We start from the raw sequence: 21,903 nt of genomic DNA, 5'->3' as shown, positions 1-21,903 counted from the left end.
GCTTTTCTGCAGTCTTCTTGGTGAACTATTGTTTCTGTCAATTAGAAACACTGTCTAGGCCTGTTGTAGGTAGGTGCTGTATAAATAGGAGAGCAAAAACACATCAGTAAGGATTCAAACTGGTCTCTGATCTACATTTGAGTGTGTTTTGAGCACAAACTGAACCATGTTCTCTAGTGTTTTTTACCCACCCGTATAAATGTTACGTTAGTAGCCTACACTTACTAAGCTCATTACATTTTTTAACCTTTTATGCTCAAGATTGAGCAAAACATTACATTGTCTAAATTACTTTCTAATATTTCAGATGCAAGATATATCCACCCTGTGTAATTCAGAGTTTTTTTCTGAAAAATAAGTTTATTCTTGTTTTTGTTGCCAGACAAGGGCCTGGATTGCTTTGCCTTGTTTAAGAAAAATCAGTTTCTTCAAGTTGCTATGCTAGTACTACATCGTTGTTTTAAGTATATGTATTGTGATCTAGTTGAAATTCATCTTTCCACGCTTCTAGGCATCTTTCTGATATTAATCTGTAAGTTTTAGGCAAGACTATCTTGAAGCTAATGGGCCTGAATACAGAATGTAATCACTGGCTAGCTGCAAAACACGAGGGCAGCACGCGGTGCCAGTCTGCAGCTATGAGTCCTGAAGTACTTGCTTACCATGTAGGCTCCAGTGTATGAAGAAATCTGAACTATTTTGTGCCAAGTAGGGTATGAATTGCAAAGGTCTGGCTTTTTTGTTTTGTTTTTTCTCTCTCCGTGTTTAGGTTTAAAAAAGAAAAACACACAACGAACTCATTATTAGGTTATTTTTTTTATATGGGAAAGTAGTGGATATATGCTACTTTATTTATGGTTGCTAGAAATGCCTTTATGAATAAGTTTATTCTGCTTATCTACCATGAACTCAAAATTAGCTGAGCCTCTACTACTGACTAGTACAAACTAATAACTATGCATTATTAGTTTCTTATGGGTTTCTTATGGTTTATTATTAATTCAAACTATAGTTTATTTCTCAGTGTCTTCCATATATAGGAGGTTCTTAACTGTTGATTTGCTCCTTCCAAGATTGTGGTTGTTGTAAGGTGAAGAATCTAGCATTCTCATTAACCGTAATATTACAATCATGTAGGATTATGACAATTTTTGGTAGATAAATAACAAGTTAATTCTCCAGTCATTCAGACAACTCTTAGTGGTCTAGAATTGAAAAAGAAAAAATGAGTTGTTTGTAAATTCTTTTTTCTAAGCTTGGTGTTTAGTGCTGAGGAAAAGGATGGCTTCATTTTTATGTGGAGTTCTTCAGTCTAAATTGTTTGGGGGGAGCAGTGGTGTGGAAACTTCTGCAATAAAAGCTTTTTTTTTGATATCATAGCCAATATATTTAAGAGTTGTTCTGTTTTGTTTTTCTTCATTCCTGATTCATGAAAGGGAATTAATTTGGAAGAATTGCTTTAACGATGAATGTTTTCACTTATGATGAAGGCCAGATAATACATTTAGGACCTGTATCTTCCATGCACGTCACAAATGTGAGAAACTGCAGAAAAATGTATTAACTAAAATAGACATAAAGGGCAGGAAACTGTACAAGTTGTAAGAATATAATGTTTGAAATGATAGATACATAAGATTAAAGATTTTTGGCTGAAGTTAGTGGATTGTATTAATGGGACTTTTCTAATGGCTTTCTCTTTCCCTAGGCTCGAGCTTTAACACCTCAGACAGCAGAAACGGATGCAATAAGATTTTTGGTTGGAACACAGTCTCTTAGATATGATAATCAGGTAATTTTTTGGTCAAATGTCAGTTGTAATTTTTTCTTCTCTTTTTGTTCTAACATTGTTCCCATATCTTTCAAATTTCTTCCTTCTATCCCCCACTCCCCGTATCAGTTTGAACTTTAAGTGATAGTCAAGTTCAAGACTTCTGTGAGTAGGATACTAAGAATCTGTTAAGAAATGTAAGTTAATGTGTATATTTCTGGAAGATTAAATTATTTTAAATTGTATGACTAAATCAGACTGACTTAATGAAGCAACTGCTGTGTTTTTGTGGATTTAAATCTTTAGATTCTCTGGAGCTGTCTTTAAGGCATGGAAGACATGCAAAGTATGTCTTGATTGTCTCTTATGGGACTCCTGACATGTGTATAGTTCTGTGTATGTGAAGCTTCATAAACTGTTTTTTTTTTTTTAGTTATTGGTAATCAGCTGTGTACTTTCTTATCATAAATTCAGTAAGTTTAAAATTTGAGGGAAATTGGCTCAATTTCTGTTGGGCTGTTTCTTCTGTAGTTAAGAATACGGTACTTCTAATTTTACAGTAATCTTATTTTTTATGACTAAAATTCAATAAATATGTTCATACTGAAAGGAGATCTTGAGTGCCAGAACAATTGGAAAACTGTATTGGGTGTAGGTGTCAGGTGGATGAGAGTAGCGGGGAGGCTACAGAGGTGGCTTTTGTAAGAACTGAACTGCAGCTTCATTTGCTGTTCTTAGTTTGATGCATTTACCGGATGTTTTCGGAAATGTATGCAGGAAACATACTGCACTTTATTGTGTTTTGATCTGTCTTTCTCAGAACTCTCCTGGTTATCTTCAGTCTTTTTTGTTAGAATCCAAAATACTTTAATGGTTTACCTTAATGGCATGGCATTATGTAAGGACAGAGCATGGCAGTGGTCAGGCTGAAACAGTTCCCATGTCTCCTCTGCAGCCCATGAGAGCCTGATGTAAGAAAATCAGTTATGGGGATTGCATAATTGAAGAAAAAGAGTGATCTTGTTCTGAAAGCAGTAGTTTTAGTCTCCTTGCAATAGTCATTTCTTGTAATTTCTCCAAACTTACAGGAGAATCAAATGATTTTGTTCTTTCAAATTTTAACTTTTTTTCCCTCAGTACTTGGGCTTGTGTTCAGGCCTTTCCCATCATAATTACAGCAGACAGGTAACTCCTTTGTGCAGATACTGATAATAAAACTGCTCACTTCCAAAAGGTGTTTTCCATTAGAACTAGGACAACAAACCTCCTTAATCAGGATGCTACAGTCACGTTGAGGAAGTTCTACCTGTAGGCTTACACTTACTGTTTTTGGCATCCTTGTCTATAGCGTCCATACGCTGCACTGATTTACCCCAGGTGAGGCTCACTTCTGTACTGTACAGGGAAAAGTTAGAAAGCCAGGGATTCAATAACTGAAGGATGACAACATGCAGAAATGGAGCTTGTGTAAGACAGTTAGTATAGGTGAATGTTTCTGCTAGTATTTGTCTTCGTGGCATCGCACTGGTACCGTACTTGGTACTGTGAGAATTCTATGATAATTTATTGTCTTTAGCATAATTGCCATTCCATATGATAAATAAAACTTCATGTATTCAGATGTACAAGGTTAAGAGGATCGATAGCATAAAGACACCAGGGTGTGTCTGGAACTTTGTGGTTCTTTGTGTAAAGCTGATGAACTGGAGGACCGTGGTGTTTGATATGCTGCAAAAGATAGCAGTTTTCAACTTGAAAGGTTATAAATGATATCCTCATATAAGAATTAAATTCCGTATTTCCTGAAAGTTTTAGCCTAGACCTTTAATTGGTTAGTTCTGTGTTCCAGCAGGGTCTCCAGCGATTGGTGATGTCAGCTGAGGCAGAAATATAACAGCAGAGGAGAAATTGGTTACCTGTGTTTTTAAAGGGCTTCAGATGGCTGAAGTCCTTTACTTTCTGTGCCAAGTGACCCTCTTAACCTGGTTAGTGCAGGCACAGAATACGTGCAAGTGAAGTAAATGGAATTTTGATTTGTAGTTCACCTGTAGGGACTTCAGTGGAGCTGCTGAAGGAGACTCCAGGGGAAGGTTTCCTTCCCCCCTTTTTTTTAGATAACTGAGAACAAACCAATTAAGCAGATCTGATCGTGCCTTGTGCAAAAAACTAAAATTTTAATTTTTAAAGTAAGATCTTCACATAGTTCACATAATTTCTCTGTTAAATAAATAATTAAATATTGTTAAATAATAAATTCTCTGTTAAATATCTGATTCAGTCAATTTGAGGGATCCACTTTGAGATGTAAAAGCCAATTATGTTTTTACTGTATTAAAAAAAATAGGAATTGCTCCTTATGCCTTGATCCTGTTGGAAGTTTTGCCTTAAGGTTGTGAATATGTTGCTATTCTTTACCTCGGAGTTCTGAGTTTGTTCACAAATAAAATAGCTCTTTTACAATTCAAATTGTAAGTTTATTCAGAACATCAAAATACATCTGATAAGAGCAGGTACAGAGGGTTGTGATGTCTGGTGATGAAGTTAGTGATTTTTAATGATGAAATGAACAAGTACCCTCCGTAGATAAAGAAACACTCGAATTAGGACACGAGGAGTAGATCAAAAAAAAGCCAAAATAAAGGGGAACTATAGGTAAGTCTGAGCAACATGACTGTGGAGAGTTTTGGAAGGCAGGAAGGTCACTTGAAGTTGGACAGGAAGATGGAGATGCAGTTGCTGCAGGAGATAGAGTCCTGATTCCTGCATAGATGTGCAGATTTAGGGCAACAAATGGAGTCCAGTTTGAAAAGGCAGCTTGCTGTCAACTGCAGGAGTGCTTTTATGGCTGGGATGGTGGAGTGGAAGAACACAGGTGGTAAGGTCCAGCATGATATTTGAGGAAGCAATTGCTGCTGACAGTGTTTGGGAGGAGAAGGAAAGAGGTAACGTGTAAATTCAGCCATTTCAAAAAATAGCGTATAATATTGCTTAATGAGATTACTAGAATTAGTCTCTTGAGGTTACTTGTGTATGTTGTGTCAGGCTGGAATCTTTCTCAATTTCTTCTATTTCTGAGGCAGCTGTAGAAAAGAAAACACTAACAGTAGGGAGAAAAAACAAGAGTAAGGTATATCTGTTAAAAGACAGAGCTAGTAATTTTAAAAAGAAAACCAAATAATCTTTCAGTTCAGTGTTTTATTTTTGCACGTAGCCTAGACTTTATTATATTTCCAAATACTTTAGTAATTGGTACAGCTTTATATATTGGTACAGATGTAGGATTGTTTGAAGTGAACTCTCAAAGCTTCCTACTGAGTTTGTAGTATTTCTGTTTCAAAACAGTCGTTTTCCCCTCTCCCATTCTTTCTTCACAGGATATTTAAATTTGACTTCAGTGCAGGATTCGTGCAGATGTTTAGACTAAGGATTGTGATGTTGTTATTTCTGTTTATTGCTAGAAGTGTTGAATTGCAATACTAGTGGTTTATTTGCTATTAACTGTAATAGGAAAAATCACCTTCAAGCCTTAAGTTGCAAAATTGAGAAGAATAAACATGGTATTTCATCAAAACAGGGAAATGGCTTGTTTTTCTAGAAAAGTCTATCCTGCATGAAATCGATAATATGCTAAATTGGAAGTATAACAATTAATTAAAGTAGATATCAGATATAAAATTCTCATTACATTGTTTTGTGCAGTCATCATGTATAATTAAGACCCACAGGAAAACATTTGAAATCCTAATGTTCTCTTTTATTGTATTTGCAGATTCACATCATAGATTTTGATGATGAAAATAACATTATAAACAAAAATGTGCTTCTTCATCAAGTGGGTGAAATCTGGCACATTAGTGCCAGTCCTGCAGATAAAGGTGTACTTGCAACTTGCTACAATAAAAGTAAGTTCTTTCTAACAATTTTGAACTTAAGTATTTTGGTATTTTTTGAATGCACAGGGATGGAACATCTGGCTGTGTGTAAAAACTTAAAAATAGGAGTTACCAACACAATGTTTGGTAGATGTGCTGTGCCATTAATTATACCTCATCTGTCTCCTATCCTTAGATCATCCAGGTTACAAGTCTGTTTGCATTCATGTCATAGAATGCAGCAAAACCGAAGTATTGCTTACCTGATTAATGCAAAGCACATCAAATAAAATACTCCTGTTATTTTAGGCTTCATTCTTTTTATTTCTTTATATGTTTGGTTTTGAAAGTGAAAGTAAATGTCTTTCCAAACTGCATCTTGCCAGCATCAAGCTCCTTTAAAATTGCAGGTGAAGTCTGTATATAGTGTTGTTTGTCATATATTTAATGCAGACGTGCCCACAGAGAACTATAAATTATCTAAATATCTCATTGGAAACAGTAGGAGTGCTCCTTGTGTAACCTAACCCTAAGTGCACGGCTGTTGAGATTAAGGATCTTGGTGCCTTTCCTAGGTAAGGTGGGTGTGAAGATTTTCTGTTATGAGGTGTGAAAAATCCCCTTGCATCACTTGAGGAAGGGGTACTTTTTCTCTCTGACAAGCAAGAAATCTGTGTTGTCAGCCTGAGTAAATATTGTTTCTTCTAGTATATATTAGTGTATCCTTTCATGGAATAAAGTCTAAGAATTTGAGAATTAAATAGTGAGTTTCAGACTTCATGCATCTGTCAGCTGCAGAGTTGTACATTGCTACTGCTCAACCTTGTGTTAGAGAGAAGGTTCCAAGACTGCTTCGTTCTCCTATGTCTTCTGTACTGAAATAGAAGTCCTACAATTTGAATTTGGTGGTGGTGTGTGGGGGGGGAAGGAAACACTGTTGTGTGTTTTCTTTAAAACAAAACAAAAACTGCTGTGTAGTGGGAAAGACTTCATAGAATTTATGCACTTTTTTCCCCCCTGTGTAGCTGAACAGCAAGGTGATGAGAGGTTATCAACTCTGGTATTTACATGAGACCTACATAAGACCACAAATAAATGTTCTTTCTAGAGGTGATTTGTTAGGTGACTTACTTATTAGAAGGTTTTAAACAAGTTTGATGATAGTGCAGGGGGAGATACCAGCATAGCAACCTGTGAACCTAGTGGCTTTCATGTGTTTTATTACCATAATCGGATCCTTCCATATAAGCAAAATGATCATTTTACATTGTCTCCATCTATTTTGGGCAATCATTACACTGAGATAACTTGTTTGGTTTTGAGTTTGGCAGCTATTTGTTATTGTGAGCACTGTAAGAATTAGGAATGCTGTATTTTATACCACATGCCCAGATTGTAAGGATAAAGTTGTATAAATATGTGAAAGAAGGTAAGTATAAGAGGAAAAACTGCATTAAAACATGTCTGAATATCTTGAGGGTGGGGAAGCAGACTTCTAAAATTAATATTTTAGATACCTAGGTGAAATTATGCACTGCTAGTCAGTTTTGTGACAGTGATGCATCTTTCCATCTTTCCCCTCTATTGTGCCAAGTCAACTGAATCAGAGATTTTTTTGAGCAGGATAAGATTACTATTGACAGCTTTGAAATAGGTAAGAATTAAGGCAAAAATGATTTTTGTAATCTTCTAACTTTGAAATTTAACAATCTAACTTCTAATAATAAAGATTAGGTTTGAAGAAGAAGGAAAAACAAACAAACAGCCAAAAGGATGGATTCTTGTGTGAGGAAGTAATGGCCTCAGATGGCACCAGGGGAGGTTTAGGTTGGATATTGGGAGAAATTTCTTCACTGAAAGGGTTGTGAGACTGGAACAGGCTGTCCAGGGAAGCGGTTGAGTCACCGTCCCTGGAGGTATTCAAAAGACATGTAGATGTGGTGCTTAGGGACATGGTCTAGTGCTAGCCTTGCCAGCAGTAGGTTAACAGTTGGACTTGATGATCTTGGAGGTCTTTTCCAACCTAAATGGTTCTATGATTCCACATAAGGTTTGGGGCTGTGGTAATACAGGTGGCAAAGAGCTGGCTACAGTTGAACTTTGGCTAATGCTTTATCACTGAAAATTTACATGGGTTTATTTGTATATAATGTCTATTGCATCTTAAAGTTACTGTACTTAGTGAAGCAGAAGTTATTTTCTCGCAGTGGCCCAGTAATAAAAAGGAGAATGCAGTACTTAACAGAAAATCTACATCAGAACAATCCTAGGAACTTTACGCTCTTCCTTCTGTTATTCTGAGTAGCTTCAGTCAATTGCCTATTAATTCCTTACTTTCTCTAAATTAAAGTGCTACAGGAGTGACACTTTCAAAAACACGAATAAGAAAGGTGACAAAGTAATTAATGAGGTTATAACAGCTTGGTTAGAAGTACACTTTTAAATATCAGAAAAGAATAATGATGGGGTGGGGTGAGGGTCAGGACTGTAACCTCCAAAGAAAGACATAAACCAATGAGAATGATACACTACATAGAAAATTAATATAAAAATGAAGATAAATTAGTCTTCAAATTTGCAGGTGTTTGGTAGCTATCCAAGAGCTCTATTCACCTTAAGGAAAATCATTTCACGTGTAATATTAAAGTCTGAAAGAAGTTTTGTTTCAGCATTCAGAGGAGCATCATGGCCTACATTAGGTTAATTTTTTCATTGTGATGAGATAAAATGCTGGAAAGTTTGTAGATCATGGTAGAGGAGAGTAGCTTGGAAAATAAAACTTGTCGGCTTTTCATTGTTCTACAACAGGGTCTCCTGCTGAAATACTATTTATATGAAGTCTGTATTGCTGGAGTTACAGGAAGTAGGAAAGCATTCGAGTAGACTCCTAACAGTGTCCCAAGGCAGGGAAAAATATTGTGTCACTAATATAAAGTTCTTGCATGTGAAGTGAATAGTGAAAGCCTGGAGTTGGTTGAAGAAAGTGAGATCTCTGGGGTAAGATGAAGTTGGGGAGAACTTGGAAATGGGTTGATTTCTGAATGATGCCCTTTTTGTCAGTCCAGTTCATAATACACTGTCACAGAGTATGTGAAACGTTTCCCAGTTAGGTGGTTGCACAGGGGTGGGTAGAGGTTGTGTGTGGTTTTTGTGAACATCTGTGTCTTGAACATGTATTTCACATGGAAAACTTAAATCTGTTGTCCCATTTCCTGTATGCATCCTTCCCCTTTTCTCACCTGCCACTTCAGGATGCTGCTAAAATGGAGATGGAATATTTTGCAAGCACTTCTCTGTGCTGTAGAAAGTAAATTTCAACTACGTTAAAAGAGAATGCAGGGGAATTCTTCTGTAGGACAACTTAAGAGTTTTGTAGCCATGCTAGTTTTCCAGCAATGGATGGCTTTTTCCTGAATTTCTTGATTAAGCTCCCTGAACAGCAGAATATCCAGTAAATAAGGTGAATGATCCTAATATGCTCAGGGAAAATTATCATCCAAAAATAACAATTTTTGGTAAGTATGTAAATACTTAGAGATGTTATATATAAATGCTGGTCCAATCCAGAATAAGAATTCTGCATTGGTAGTAAATGCTGTTTGCCTGCTGAACCTCTCATCACATCTAGGTGGTTATGTGCATTACTGTAAAGGTGAATTTTGTGAAAGTGTTTGAAAGCAGCTATTCTGACTTATGGATAAACGGTTTTCTTTTACGTGCAAGTGAAGGGTGCGCTTGCAGGTTGAAAGTAGATAACCGTATCTCAAGAGCATAACCTTAGGCATTGCCTAAGTGTGCTGTTACCTCTCATAGGTCTGTTAGGGGATATGCTTGCTGAAAAACAGGGTGAAGGAGTGAAGGAAGAAGTGAAATTGGAGTAACAAGGAGATCCGAGGGAAGGAGATCTCAAAAGCAAGTAAGGGATGTGTCTCTTAAGGGACAAGTGTATGGCTGCAACCACTTGTGAGAAAGCAAGAAGGCACAAAGTTGTCTGTAGCCTTTTGGCAGGTGGTTCTGTAGAATACTGTAGAAATGTTGTAGTAGTAAGATGTCTCTTCAGTGTTAGCATTTAGTGTTTTCTGTAGCACTTACAGTAAGTAGAAAAATCTGTTATTGTGACTAAATGTCTGTTCTATTTTTTGATTATTGGTTTCTATTTTGCATTTTCTTTCCTCTTTATCCATGGCAACTCCCCCTACTTTCTTGAGACCTTATGTTCTTCCTTTTCATGCCATCTCCTGAGAAGATCATTGGTGAAATAAATTCATTCTTAAATTCTTTCTCGGCTCTGGCCAGGAGTGGATCCCTGTGGAGCCGGCTGGAGCTGGCTCTGATCTGACGTGGGGCAGCTGCTGGGCTCTGCTCACAGAGGACACCCCTGTAGCCCCATCCACTACCAAAACTTTGCCACGTAAACCCAAAATGGTCCAAATACTTCTTGAACTCTGGCAGGCTCGGTGCTGTGACCATTTCACTGGGGAGCCTGTTTCAGTGCCCTGTCAGTGAAAAACCACTTCCTAACACCTGGCCTGAACCTCCCCCAGTGCAGCTTCATGCTGCTCCCTCAGGTCCTATCGCTGGTCACCAGAGAGAATAGTGTATATCAACACTGGTAATGATTTAAGAGCAAAACAATGTTTGCTTGCTTGTGAAGAATAAAAGTTGCTGACCATAACAATCTTAACATTGAATAATCATTTTTTGATATAAGGCAGTTGGCTGCTCTAAGTTTTTCTGATTATATCAGTGTTGCTGGAAGTTATAACCTGTAGCGTAAAAGGAGTAGTCTTAGGACATTAGACTAAGATTTTAAGGTTTTGTATGTATCTCAGTAACTTGAGCAGGGCCATGGCATTGCAACTGGGTCATAACAGAGCAATCACTGTATGCTGCCAAGGTAATGGAATACATACAGCAGTGCAACCAGCATTACAATGGACTTGGAATAGTGGGTACTGTTAAACTGTTAGGATTCCCATGTGCAGTTTAGCAATTTGAGATATTGACACCCAGGGGTAGTCCCAGAACATCACTGTTAGTTTTGAGTGTAGCCTCCTTCTATCAGCTTACATTGCAAAAGAGTGAGCACTACTGTGCCAGCTGGCCTCAGGTTGGACTTTGAGTTGCCAAAAAAGTCATGGTTCTCCTCTGCAGATTGTTATACAATATACAAATTACTTATTTTGGAGAATGTGTTTCAGGGAGACATTAGACAAATAGTAAGAAAACATGATAAAGATATGTATGAAACTTAAGCTGTGAAGATACAGTAAAGAGTTTCTGTTCTTCTGATATCAGTGGTATGATAGTTCTGTTGTGAGGGTTATTCCACAAAATTGAGACAAATCATTTTTCTCTGAGATAATGTGATGCTTCTGGAGAAGACGGTATTTTGGAATAGTGCTATTTTGATACAGCATTTATCCAGTGACTAGTGCAACAGGGTGGTTAAGATTAGGATTGCTAGGTGCTGTGCTGGTATGTCTAAAAATGCTGATGAATTCAAGAGAAAGCTTCACGTGTCCTGTTCTGAAGTGAACGCTGGGACACCTCCCACCAGACTAGGTTGCCCAAAGCCCCATGTGGCCTGGCCTTGAATACCTCCAGGGATGGGGCATCCACAGCTTCTCTGGGCAACCTGTGCCAGAGCCTCACCTCTGAGTAAAGAATTTCTTCCGTATACCTAATCTGAATCTACTCCTCTTTTAGTTTAAAGCCGTTACCCCTTGTCCTATCACTACGCTCCCTGACAAAGAGTCCTTCCCCAGATTTCCTGTAGGTCCCCTCTAGGCGCTGGAAGGCCGCTGTAAGGTCTCCCCTCTGCCTTCTCTTCTCCAGGCTGAACAACCTGAACTCCCTCAGCCTCGTTGTAGGAGAGGTGCTCCAGTCCTACGATCATCTTTGTGGCCCTCCTCTGGACTTATTCTAATATGTCCGTGTCCTTCTTGTGCTGGGGGCTCCAGAGCTAAATGCAGTGCTCCAGGTGGGGTCTCAGGAGAGCAGAGCAGACAGGGAGATCACCTTCCTTGCATTGCTGGCCACGCTTCTTTTGATGCAGCCCAGGGTACGGTTGGCTTTCTGGGCTGCAGGCACACATTGCCAGAACCAGTTATTCTTACAGTTTTCTTCTTGAAAACTTTTGTGGGAACAGAGGATGAAAGATATGTTTTATTTACAAATGCACATATCTTACCAAGCATTTGGTTTTAGGACTTCTATTGCTTGCTTTCTCTACCATATTTTTAAATATTTGTTTAAACACTGTCATAATTTACTCATAAAATTTACTACCTTCAAAACTTTTATTTTTGAATTTGCATAAGATCAGTATTCCTTTGGAGCTCTGGAAATACTTTAAAATTCTTATTTATTGAAATCTCATTACCACCTCCAGCAGTTTAAACTATCAAAAAGCTTTAATGATTTTAAATTCCATTTTTAGACTTGTGAAACAAAATTGCTTAAAACCAAGAAAATGGTTCTTCAAGAAGGCATAAGCCGTGAAGTCTGGCTTTCTGATAACTGTTCTTTGCAATACTGAATTTCTTTCAGCTTGGTGTGTATTTGTTACATCCCAGTGTCATGGAAGTGACGCAAATCTTGAGATATTTTGAAAATTAAAAAAAAACATGGGGTTAGGCAAGCTACGTGACTTTGACATCTGTGCATTTGTACTTGGACAGGTATACATGCCTGCTTACAGAAATGAAAATTTATTACACGCTATTTCAGATTCTCAGGCGGACTTGTTAACACGCACAAACATCTGTTGTACTGATGACATTGGTATATGCTGTTGTATATGGTCTGTCTGATTTTTGTTGCTAATAAGAGATTTCTTTCACAGGAGGGGAAAAGTGGCTGTAGTCTGACAATTGCAGAGCTGTTTAAAATATAGAACAGCTATCAGCGAAGGTCTCCTTTTTGCCTTTGTAAATGCAAAAATTTTGAAAACCATTTTGTGAAAGGAAAGCTAGTGTTGTGTTTTTTTGTTTGGTTTGTTTGTTTTCTATTGCCTTCCTAAAAGTGAAGAAACAAAGCCCTAGCTTTTGCTTATCACCTTTCAACACTTTTTTCTCCCTTTGAGTTGGATTTTCTTTCTTGTCTTGATGACTGGATAACCAGGGAAACTGGCATCCCAGGATGTGCGTGCTGATGAAGGAAGAGCTACTGATCAGTCTGCTTTCAGAATTTTAATTTTTAATGAACAGTTACGTAGCTTTAATGACTAAGAAAAGTGTGGAGGAGTGTCTTTTGATTTTTAAATACAGTACCCTTTTCTATTAAAAATAAATAAAAATGCAGTTTACTATGCACAGGCTATATTCTCCAGCTTGCACTCCTCCATAAGGGGTCATTTGCAGTTCACCTGAATGTAGTAATACAACTATGTGAACTTTGGGAAAAGTAAGAATGTAAATTAATCTGTGCATGCATTTCATTCCCTGTCCATGCCTTCTGTGTTAAAATGTGCATGTGTGTGTTGCTTTAAGAATCAGTTGTCATAAAACATAGTATTGCTTCCCCTCCATTTCTGCTCTGGGTGTTGAAGGGAACAGATGAAGAGCTGCTGAGATATGATTTCTACTTATCTCTGAAATAGATCAGGAGAAATGGGAACCTAACATGGTTTCAGGGAGGTAGAGGTCAGAATTGGTTATCAAGATAACCTTTGCACGTGTACAATTAAAGCTTTTCTCAGACAATAACTATCAGTTCTGGCAGGAAACCTACAGAGGCCAAAAAAAAAAGGAAAAAAGGAATAATACAGCCATCTCTGTCTGTTATTGAAAGTTAGTTTTGGTATGGAGTGGATTGGTGAGGTGCAATAAGGTGTTTGACCTTCGTGCTACAGTGTCTATGAAAGTTAGGCACTTCTCACGTGCTTAGGGCTTTTTGTTTTCCTTCCAAATAGTCTTCCCAACTTATTGACCAGAACAAAGATTGGTTCATCTGTACCAGTATCATGACTCCTGGGGCAGTAACAGCACATCCTGGGTAGGAACAGCACAGACTGGCATCTATCCCTTTTTGAACCAGTCAAGGCTGTCTTTCTCCCCTAACTACTAGAATGTTAAATTTCAGCCTGCTCTTTACTGATGAAACTCCCTGCCCTTTGTTTTTGAACCTGTCTTGTACTATTTTGGTGAGTACCACTTAGTTCTAGTATTGCAAGGTTTTGCCTATAATGGATTTTAAACAAACAAACAAAACTTTGTCATTGCTTTTCTGTTTCCATAAACTTAATTCTTTCCAGGACACTTTCCTTACGAATGAAACCTATAGAACATCTCCTAATAGGACATTTGTTCCATCCTCTTCATTTATGTTGCGCTTACCCAATCTTGTGCACTGCTTTACATACAAACATCAGAACTGCACATCCTGTTGGAGGTGTATCAGTGTTCTATGGAGCTGTGAAATAATTATTTGTGTTATTCTCTGTACTCTTTGTAAAAATGCCCAATGTTTTGCTGTCTTGTGTAGCTACTGCTCATTCCCTTTGGAGAATTGTCAGTGGTGACACCAAGAGCTTTTGGGGAGTTGTAACAACCAGTTCTGAGTGCAGCATAATGTCAGGATGGCTTAAATTATCTTTCTCTACATGCATTAACTGATGTTTGTACACAGTGAAGTTCATCTGTCCTACTTGGACTGCCAAATTTTCTGGATCCTTCAGAAGTTCTCACCTTTGACGTGGCGTGGAATTACCTGAAACTGTATCAGAAGTAGACTAGGGGTTTACACCGTGACAGTAATAACTCTCTTTGGGGAGCTCACAGTGAATGCCTGTTCTGTTCTTACCTTCAGCCTTTTGGAGCCTTGTTATAAATCCATTGGGATAAAGCTTGATGAATTCCTCCAACTACAAAGAGGAAAAATGAAATATGAAAGCAAAATCTCTCTCAAGCATAACAATATAGAGATTTTCTTGAAGTCAGATTTTTACCAATGCAAGAAAAATATTGTGTTGCATGAGTGACTAAGGAAAGGAGCACTCATAAAGTTGGTTCAAACAGTCTCAGACCATTTTGAAATTAAATACTTTGAAAAAAAAATCACTTTTTTCCATGTTTTGGCTTTCCCCTGTATATCTTGAGTTCAGTTTCTTAATCAAATCCATTGAAATATATGTGGAAAACAAATTGTTTTCCCAGTGCAAATGTTTCTGACTCCTATAAAATTAGGTTTGGGGCTTTGATTACATGTAGGGACACAGAAAGCCACCAGAGGGCAAAAGAAAGTACTGTTACCTCAAATTTTACACATGCAGGCATGCACATGTACAAACACATCTTTTTGGTTTTTTTTTGTTTCTGCAAACAAGATAGTGGCACTGTGTAGCAATCATTAAGATCCAATATAAATAATTTGCTTTTAGGTCCAGAACCTACACACATACAAACACAAAACTGCTGTTTAATTTTGATTAAAAAAGGAAAATAGTCTGTATTTAAAATCTACTAATTTCAAACATTGCATCTGCTCTGAGTGTAATGCATTGCACTTTTCACACAGTAAACTTGTGTGTTAAAACTTCCTGCAGAGAAATTTTACCGGTAAGGGTGTTGGACATAACGCTGCTGGTGACGCGCTCAGCTGCTTAGTACTGCACACAGCGGGCGACATGGACTTCTCTGGGTTCTCTGTCCTTTGCTCTAGTGAAAATGCTCTGTTTCGGGACATCTTTGGTATAGCCCCGTGAACTAGAGTCTCTCCAACGTGCAGGTGGGCTGGGGGTTGGCAAAATTGAACACATCTCCCAGAATACTGCCCAGTGCTCCCCTCAGCAGTATTGGAGGCCCACGTGGAAGAAGTCTTGTTCTCGTGGTTTGAGGGGAGAAATGAATCTGCTTGGTGTTCTTTGTTCTCTGGGTGTTCTTTGTAGATCATACTTGGTACTTTTCTAGGAATTATAGTTATGTCTAACTGGTAGTGTTCCCATCTAAGTACCCTCCAATAAGGTTTTGAGGGAAATAGTTGGATATCTGATGCACGTGATGGAAAACCACTATGGAAATAGTTTCTCTTCTCAAGCCTATGGCCTTATGGGCTTGAGAAGTTGTTTCATGTTAGTTGCTCTTCAAGTTGAAGGCCTCTGTGCGTAGATAAATATTGAGCCCAGTCCAAGGGACAGGTAATAAAGCTGTATTGTCAGTGATGTGTTATGATCACACAACACTGCTGTAGGGGTCTAGCTCAGTATAGTGTCTCAGCCAGTAGGTAAGAGCAAATATGTGGGGAAAAAGGTAAGAACTGAGGAGTTTACGTAAAATATAATTAGCTAGAAGCACAGATGCTTGTTATTCATTGATTTAGCATTTCATCTTTATTTGACAACTGTTATTGGGATAATTGTAACGTTTGTGCTATGAGGCAAAATAGAGCTAATGTCAGAAAGAAGAGGGAGGAGAGGAAATGACTGAAATTGATGTATTACAGGATGGTCATGATATTGAAAAGAATGCTCTAAAATATAGAAAGGTAAAATGCTACTGAATTAGAACCCTCAATGAGGGAGAATCCGTTGAGTTATCAGGCTACTCAAACCTTCAGCATTGGAAGGTTTTATTCTATCCTCTCCCTCTTTTTTTGAGAATAGAGCAAGAAAAACTGCTTTCCTTATCCGATCTGTAAGTAGTCTTGTTTGCCCAGTGTTCAAATAGTGAACTGCTACAGCATAGTAAACTAGAAAAAAATGTTCTTCCTCTACCTCCAGCCAGCGCATTGCTGCAGTAAGTAACGTTTGGTGGATACATATATTGTATTGTAGTATGTCTAAGCGTTCTTTGTCCAACTAGCTTGTCAGTAAGTGAAATCTAGAAGCTTGTTCTTCTCTGGTGTGTATGGACTTCACAGTTATCGCTGAAACATGTAAGTGGAACCAAGCATTCTGTGCAAGATCCATCAGGTAAACGTTAAGAGGTTTTGGGACTTCACTTTTTAAACATTCCATTTTGTTGCTCTATTTCTACTGCGAAAAATGTAGTCTGCTTTTACTTCCTCATACCACATCATTATTAATAGGCTAGAGAGGCTGAAGGAGGGTCACTTGCTTGATAGACTCTTAAGAGAACACTGAAGATTTATTTTTTCCTCTTCCTGATGACTTAATCAATATCACAATTCAGCTCCTAACCATATCCTAACTATTTGGTCAGTAGGCTTATATTTTCTTTAATGTGTAATGTAGCCAGTCTAGATTTGGATGTATCCACCTGATAACACTAAATCACATTGATTCATGAATTTCATTTTATCCTTTAAAATAAAAGTTGTTTCTGTTTCTGGATTCTGCTCTCTACTGTGCTTGTGTGAAAACTTGTAAGGTGAGTAATTTTTTTCTAGTTTTTAGATGGTAGCTTGCAATGCTATTTTTAATATATAAGAAAACTGATTGTATTTCATGGGGGCATCAAATGAGCATCAACATTTTTAACCATTATGCATAGAACTTAAGAACCATTGCAGATGTTTCTGCTACTGTAGCTACTGAAGTTGTGCTTAGCTACAGGGAAGAAGGGAAGGCAAGGTTAATATTTATGTGCCTTTTCTGGCATTGTAAAGACTATTCTGCAGCTCAGCTTAATTTTGTCTATTGCATGTGCTGTCTGGTAGACCAATCATACTCTTCCACTGTTTAAGAATCATAGGGTAATTCAAGTTGTAAGGGATGTAAGAGTCACAGCATTGAGGTTAGACCAGGTTTTTTAGGTCTTTACATGGTTGGTTCTTGAAAGCCTTCCAGAATGGAGATTACACAAGCTCTTGGGCAACCTGCTTGGCTCTCGTAGTGGTGGAAAAACTGTTGGCTTGTGTCCACTGACTTGCACCTAGTGGTTCTTATTCTCCCTCCACAGTGAAGAGTCTTGGTCTGTCCTCTTGAAATATCTCCTCATAGGTTCTGAAAGGCTACTGTTAGGTCCCCCTGAGGCCTTCTCTTCTCCAGTTTCAAGAAAACTTCCAAAGCTTTCCCTGCTTTGTCCTATCCTATCATTTATTCATAATGCCTAATCAATGTTGCCTATTACTTCATGTTCTTAGAAAAACAACTTCTGCTTTCCCTTCACCATGGTTTTCTATGCATGCGATGGGTTCACCTCAAAGGCATGAGAAGCCAGGATCCTCAAAGGTAAAGAGAAGCCAGGATTTGTTCCTTGTTGCTCTCTGGCTTCATCAGCAGTCTCCACCACACAGGAGGTGAGATGAAGCTGATCATCCAGTTCTAACCAAGCTGTAGCAGAAGTTTCAGCTGACTTCACTAAAGCTTAATGTCAGATTATGCTCCGTTTCACTCCTGTGTGAGTGAAAATAAACTGCTCATGAACAACCTGTGAGCTGAACCTTTGGGAACTTGTCCTTCAGCAATGATCTGAAGCCAACAATGAAGATACAGGGTCAAAGATGAACTTGAAGTTTATTTTAAACTAGATATCAGTGAACTATTTCACACAGATTCTACATTGTATTTTCTGAAATTAGTATGTATGGCATAAAGGAAATGTGAATGTGGGAGGTGATTTTGTTAAGTGAGTACTTTAGCTCAATCTGTTGATACCATTTTGGCCTAGACATAAGAAGCCAACAAATGATGAGAGTCAGTAAACTTAGGGCAGCAAATAGGAAAGTTTTGGCACGTGATTTTAAGGCAGGAAGAAGGAAGAAAATGTAATAGCATGTAAGCTATTAGCAAAAGGGGAAGTATATATGGAGTATATATATTCAGGGAATGGAAGTTATCGGAGATCAGTGTGTGAGCTGGAGGCTCTATAGGGACAGTATATCCCATGGTAGAGTTAATGGTGGAGGAAAAATGAGTCTGATTCTGAAGTTTGGGTTGATTTTGAAGACATGGAGAAGTAAACGTACATAGAACTGTACCTAGAACCATTACAGATACCAGCTCAGACATCAGTGTATGGCAGCTTTGTCAGTAGAGACAACGACTCTAGGGCTGAAGATGCACCTTGCTTCTGTTCTTTTCCGTAAAGAATAGAATGAAATTACCTAAAAACCAGTATTAAAAATAAACCCAGGGCACAGGATGGGAGGTGCAGGGCAGTTCCTAGGGGCAGCCTTTCTCTCTGGCAAGCCAAATGGCCTGGGGGAGCCAGCCCCAGAAAAGGGGTCCTCAGCCCCCCCAACCCTCCTCCTTGTCCACGTGAGTGCATCTTCCAGGCCGCTCCCAACACAGCCGCCTTTGGCCATGCGTGGGCCGTTCCATCACGGAGGCTTGCTGAGGTCACAGTGGCCACCACTGCCCCGGGCCTTATAAAACAGGCCCCCCCGCAGCTGGCCCATCATTTGCTGAGCATCTAGGCCCCTCTGACTGTCAGCTTGTGCTGCAGTAAGGAGACTAGGAGAGCAAGGCGAGCGGCAGGCCTCCTTGATGTGCGAGGACAGCGATGCCGTCCGGTGAAGCACCAAGAAGGAAGGCACCTGAGCAGAAGGAGATGTGTCGTGGGCGGAGGGATAGCGCCGGTGGCACAAGAGACACCAGTGCCTAAGGGATCTCTGGCGCCCGGCCCACAGACAGATACAGGTGGTATCATTGGCACTGCAACGATGTGGGGAACAGGCCAGCCCCTCAAACACCCAGCGACAGGGGGCCTGGGCCTTACCATAGGAGCAACGGTGACATGGGGCAAAGGCAGGAGCGTCAGACAGACAGCCACGGGGAGCAGAGGCGTGCCCATAGTCTGGAGCACAGTGCGGGACCCAGTAATGGCCGTAAACCAGACAGCACTATCGGACCCATGTATGAAAATCAAGCTGACAATGGCATGGGACTGAGCCACGGAACTGGACGACCTCCTGGTTCAGCACCCTGGCCAGAGAACATTCCTGATGGAAGGCATCCCATGTGGGCAGTCCCGGGCAAGGACTGGCTTAGCCTTCTGCCCAGCACCGTGGAGCTCCATGGAGCTGGATCCACCAGATGTGGAGGAAATGATGGAAATGGATCCACCTCGGCCAGATCAGACCTGGGACTACTGCGGCATGTCTTTGTGCTCTGCCATCCGGCAGCACCAACAGCACCGCAGGAGTGCCCGGCGAGCCCCCTACTTGTTCCTCAGGCTCCATCGCAAGCATTAGCTTGGAGCCACCAAACACCATGGACATCCCGCAGGCTTGCCTGCAAGATGTCCTGGCAATAAACAACTCTTGCCAATTCTCAGGGGTTGTGTGAGTGCTTCTTTTGGGGGAGGGGAATGGGCTAAAATTGTGCCAGGGGAGGTTTAGGTTGGATATTAGGAAGAACTTCTTTACCGAAAGGGTTGTTAGGCATTGGAATGGGCTGCCCAGGGAAGTGGTTGAGTCACCATCCCTGGAGGTCTTTAAGAGACGTTTAGATGTAGAGCTTAGTGATATGGTTTAGTGTAGGACTTGTTAGTGTTAGGACAGAGGTTGGACTCGGTGATCGTGGAGGTCTCTTCCAACCTAGATGATTCTGTGATTCTGTATTTCAGTCTTCAAATTCCTTCTGTCTGACTCCCTGCTTCGTTGTGATACCTGCCAAGATATGAACATACGCATGATGTTGCACTGAAATTGCCATCTGTTATTATAGCTAATATGTTGTCATTTTTTCCCTTCGTTACACGGGTGTACATTCAGCTGTTGTCTGCATTGTGCATGCAATGGAGTCTGTTTCTGAGTGTTTTGTACGGTGCATAGCAGAGCCCTCAAACGTTGGTGTTCTCAGATAGAGAAATCTATGTTCCAATGAAATGCTTCAGAGGGTGAGTCTATATCGAAGAATAGCTGTTGGTCGCTAGAGGGATGATATCCTGGCTCTGCTTAGGACTAGTCAGCTTAGAAAGATCTAACTTGCCCAGCAAACCCATTATCAGCGAGGCTGAGAGAGATGGGTTTGTTTTAGGAAGACTGTCTTCTTAGGTTTTCCTAATACAAGAAACATAAATTACTTTTTTTTTAATTTGAATTCCATTTTCCTGATGCCTCAAGATACCAACAACTAGTACATCCAGGAGGTCCAGAGAAGGAAGAAGAATAAATAGTGTCCTATGCTAGTCAGCAGCTTTCTCAACCTAGGGCATTTGAGCAATACATAATGCAGCAGGCTGCTAACAACCATTTAGTTCTCAATTGTTTACAACTCAGAGCCACTCATAGGAGAGAAACTGCACCAAAATTTTTTAATCAAACTAGAGTGGAGAGTCATACAGGTCTTCCTGAAGGAGCTTATAATCTACAAATAAAAGCCACAAAAATACAGCAAGTTAGAAACAAACCTCTAAAAGCCATCCTACAGTCAAATTTTCAGCTCAGAGACAGGACACTTTGTGAGTACTGACCAAATACACCTTATGTTTATGGCAAATGTCATCTCACTGGGATCACAGATGCATGGAAGAACACAGGCTCTTTAGGAAGGACAGATCAGGAAGGCTTAAAGGGAAAAGATCTCAATCACAAGTCATTGCTGAGTGAAACTGTGTGTGTATTGAGAGTGGCTATGCTTCTGGGTCTTTACTGAGGTAAAGAAGTGGAAACTGCAAAAGTCTGCCATAAGGGGTGGTGAACTTATCTTTCCAAATTGAGATATTAGAAGTTAGTCCCGCAAATTTGGGCGGTCAGACTGCTCACGTTGGATGTAATTCCACTTGTCCTGTTTGAAACAGATTTCCACGAAGTGTCAAGCCGTTATTATTTGTCTTTGGAACTCATATGCAATGAAATAGAAATGCTAAAGCTTATTTAAATAGAACATTGAATGTGCAACTGTCTGGTGATGGCCTAATTCAATGAGGGGATAAGTGGTTCTCAGTTGTCATTAAATTGTTAAGGAGTATAGTGTTTTAATATCTCACGAAACATCAAGTGGGAGCGTTAATGCATTGCTATCATCTAGTCCCACTTAACTGACAGCTGCTGTGGCTTTTGTGGTGATGGAAGTGAGTGCCTCCATGAGATTCCTGCTTTCTCTTTGGTACTTTTACACACAAAAAAAAGGGGCAATGTTGATAATAGTGTTCAGCTTCGCTAGCCTTAGTGATGATGGAAGCCAACACGTATATAGGGTTCATTGGTTTTTATTGGTGTGTCGTGCAGCTCTCCTCAGCCCAGGGTTAAATCTCCCAATGCTTTTTGTATGGCCAGCTGATACCTTGCTTTGGGTACGACTGCTGCAGTTCTGGCGGGCGGGTGGTGACACGAGTGGGAAGGCTACCACGAAGAAACAAAAGCAAGTAGTTAGTGCTAATTTCTCCATTCTTTTCTACTGTGTTAAAATAC

General features: G+C 39.5%; 1 protein-coding gene across 2 annotated transcripts in view; it reads left to right on the top strand.

The window, feature by feature from the left end:
- EIPR1 (EARP complex and GARP complex interacting protein 1) overlaps positions 1-21,903 on the top strand; it is a 72,055-nt gene that overhangs the window by 10,476 nt on the left and 39,676 nt on the right. For both annotated transcript variants that reach the window (XM_080587770.1, XM_080587769.1), the window contains exons 2-3: positions 1,709-1,792; positions 5,541-5,673. In XM_080587770.1, the coding sequence (XP_080443896.1) occupies positions 1,709-1,792; positions 5,541-5,673 (217 nt within the window). The remainder of the gene's footprint in view (positions 1-1,708; positions 1,793-5,540; positions 5,674-21,903) is intronic.

This window comes from Anser brachyrhynchus, assembly GCF_964034855.1.
Source record: "Anser brachyrhynchus genome assembly, chromosome: 3".
NCBI lineage: Eukaryota > Metazoa > Chordata > Aves > Anseriformes > Anatidae > Anser > Anser brachyrhynchus.
This window is presented reverse-complemented; position numbering and strand designations above follow the sequence as displayed.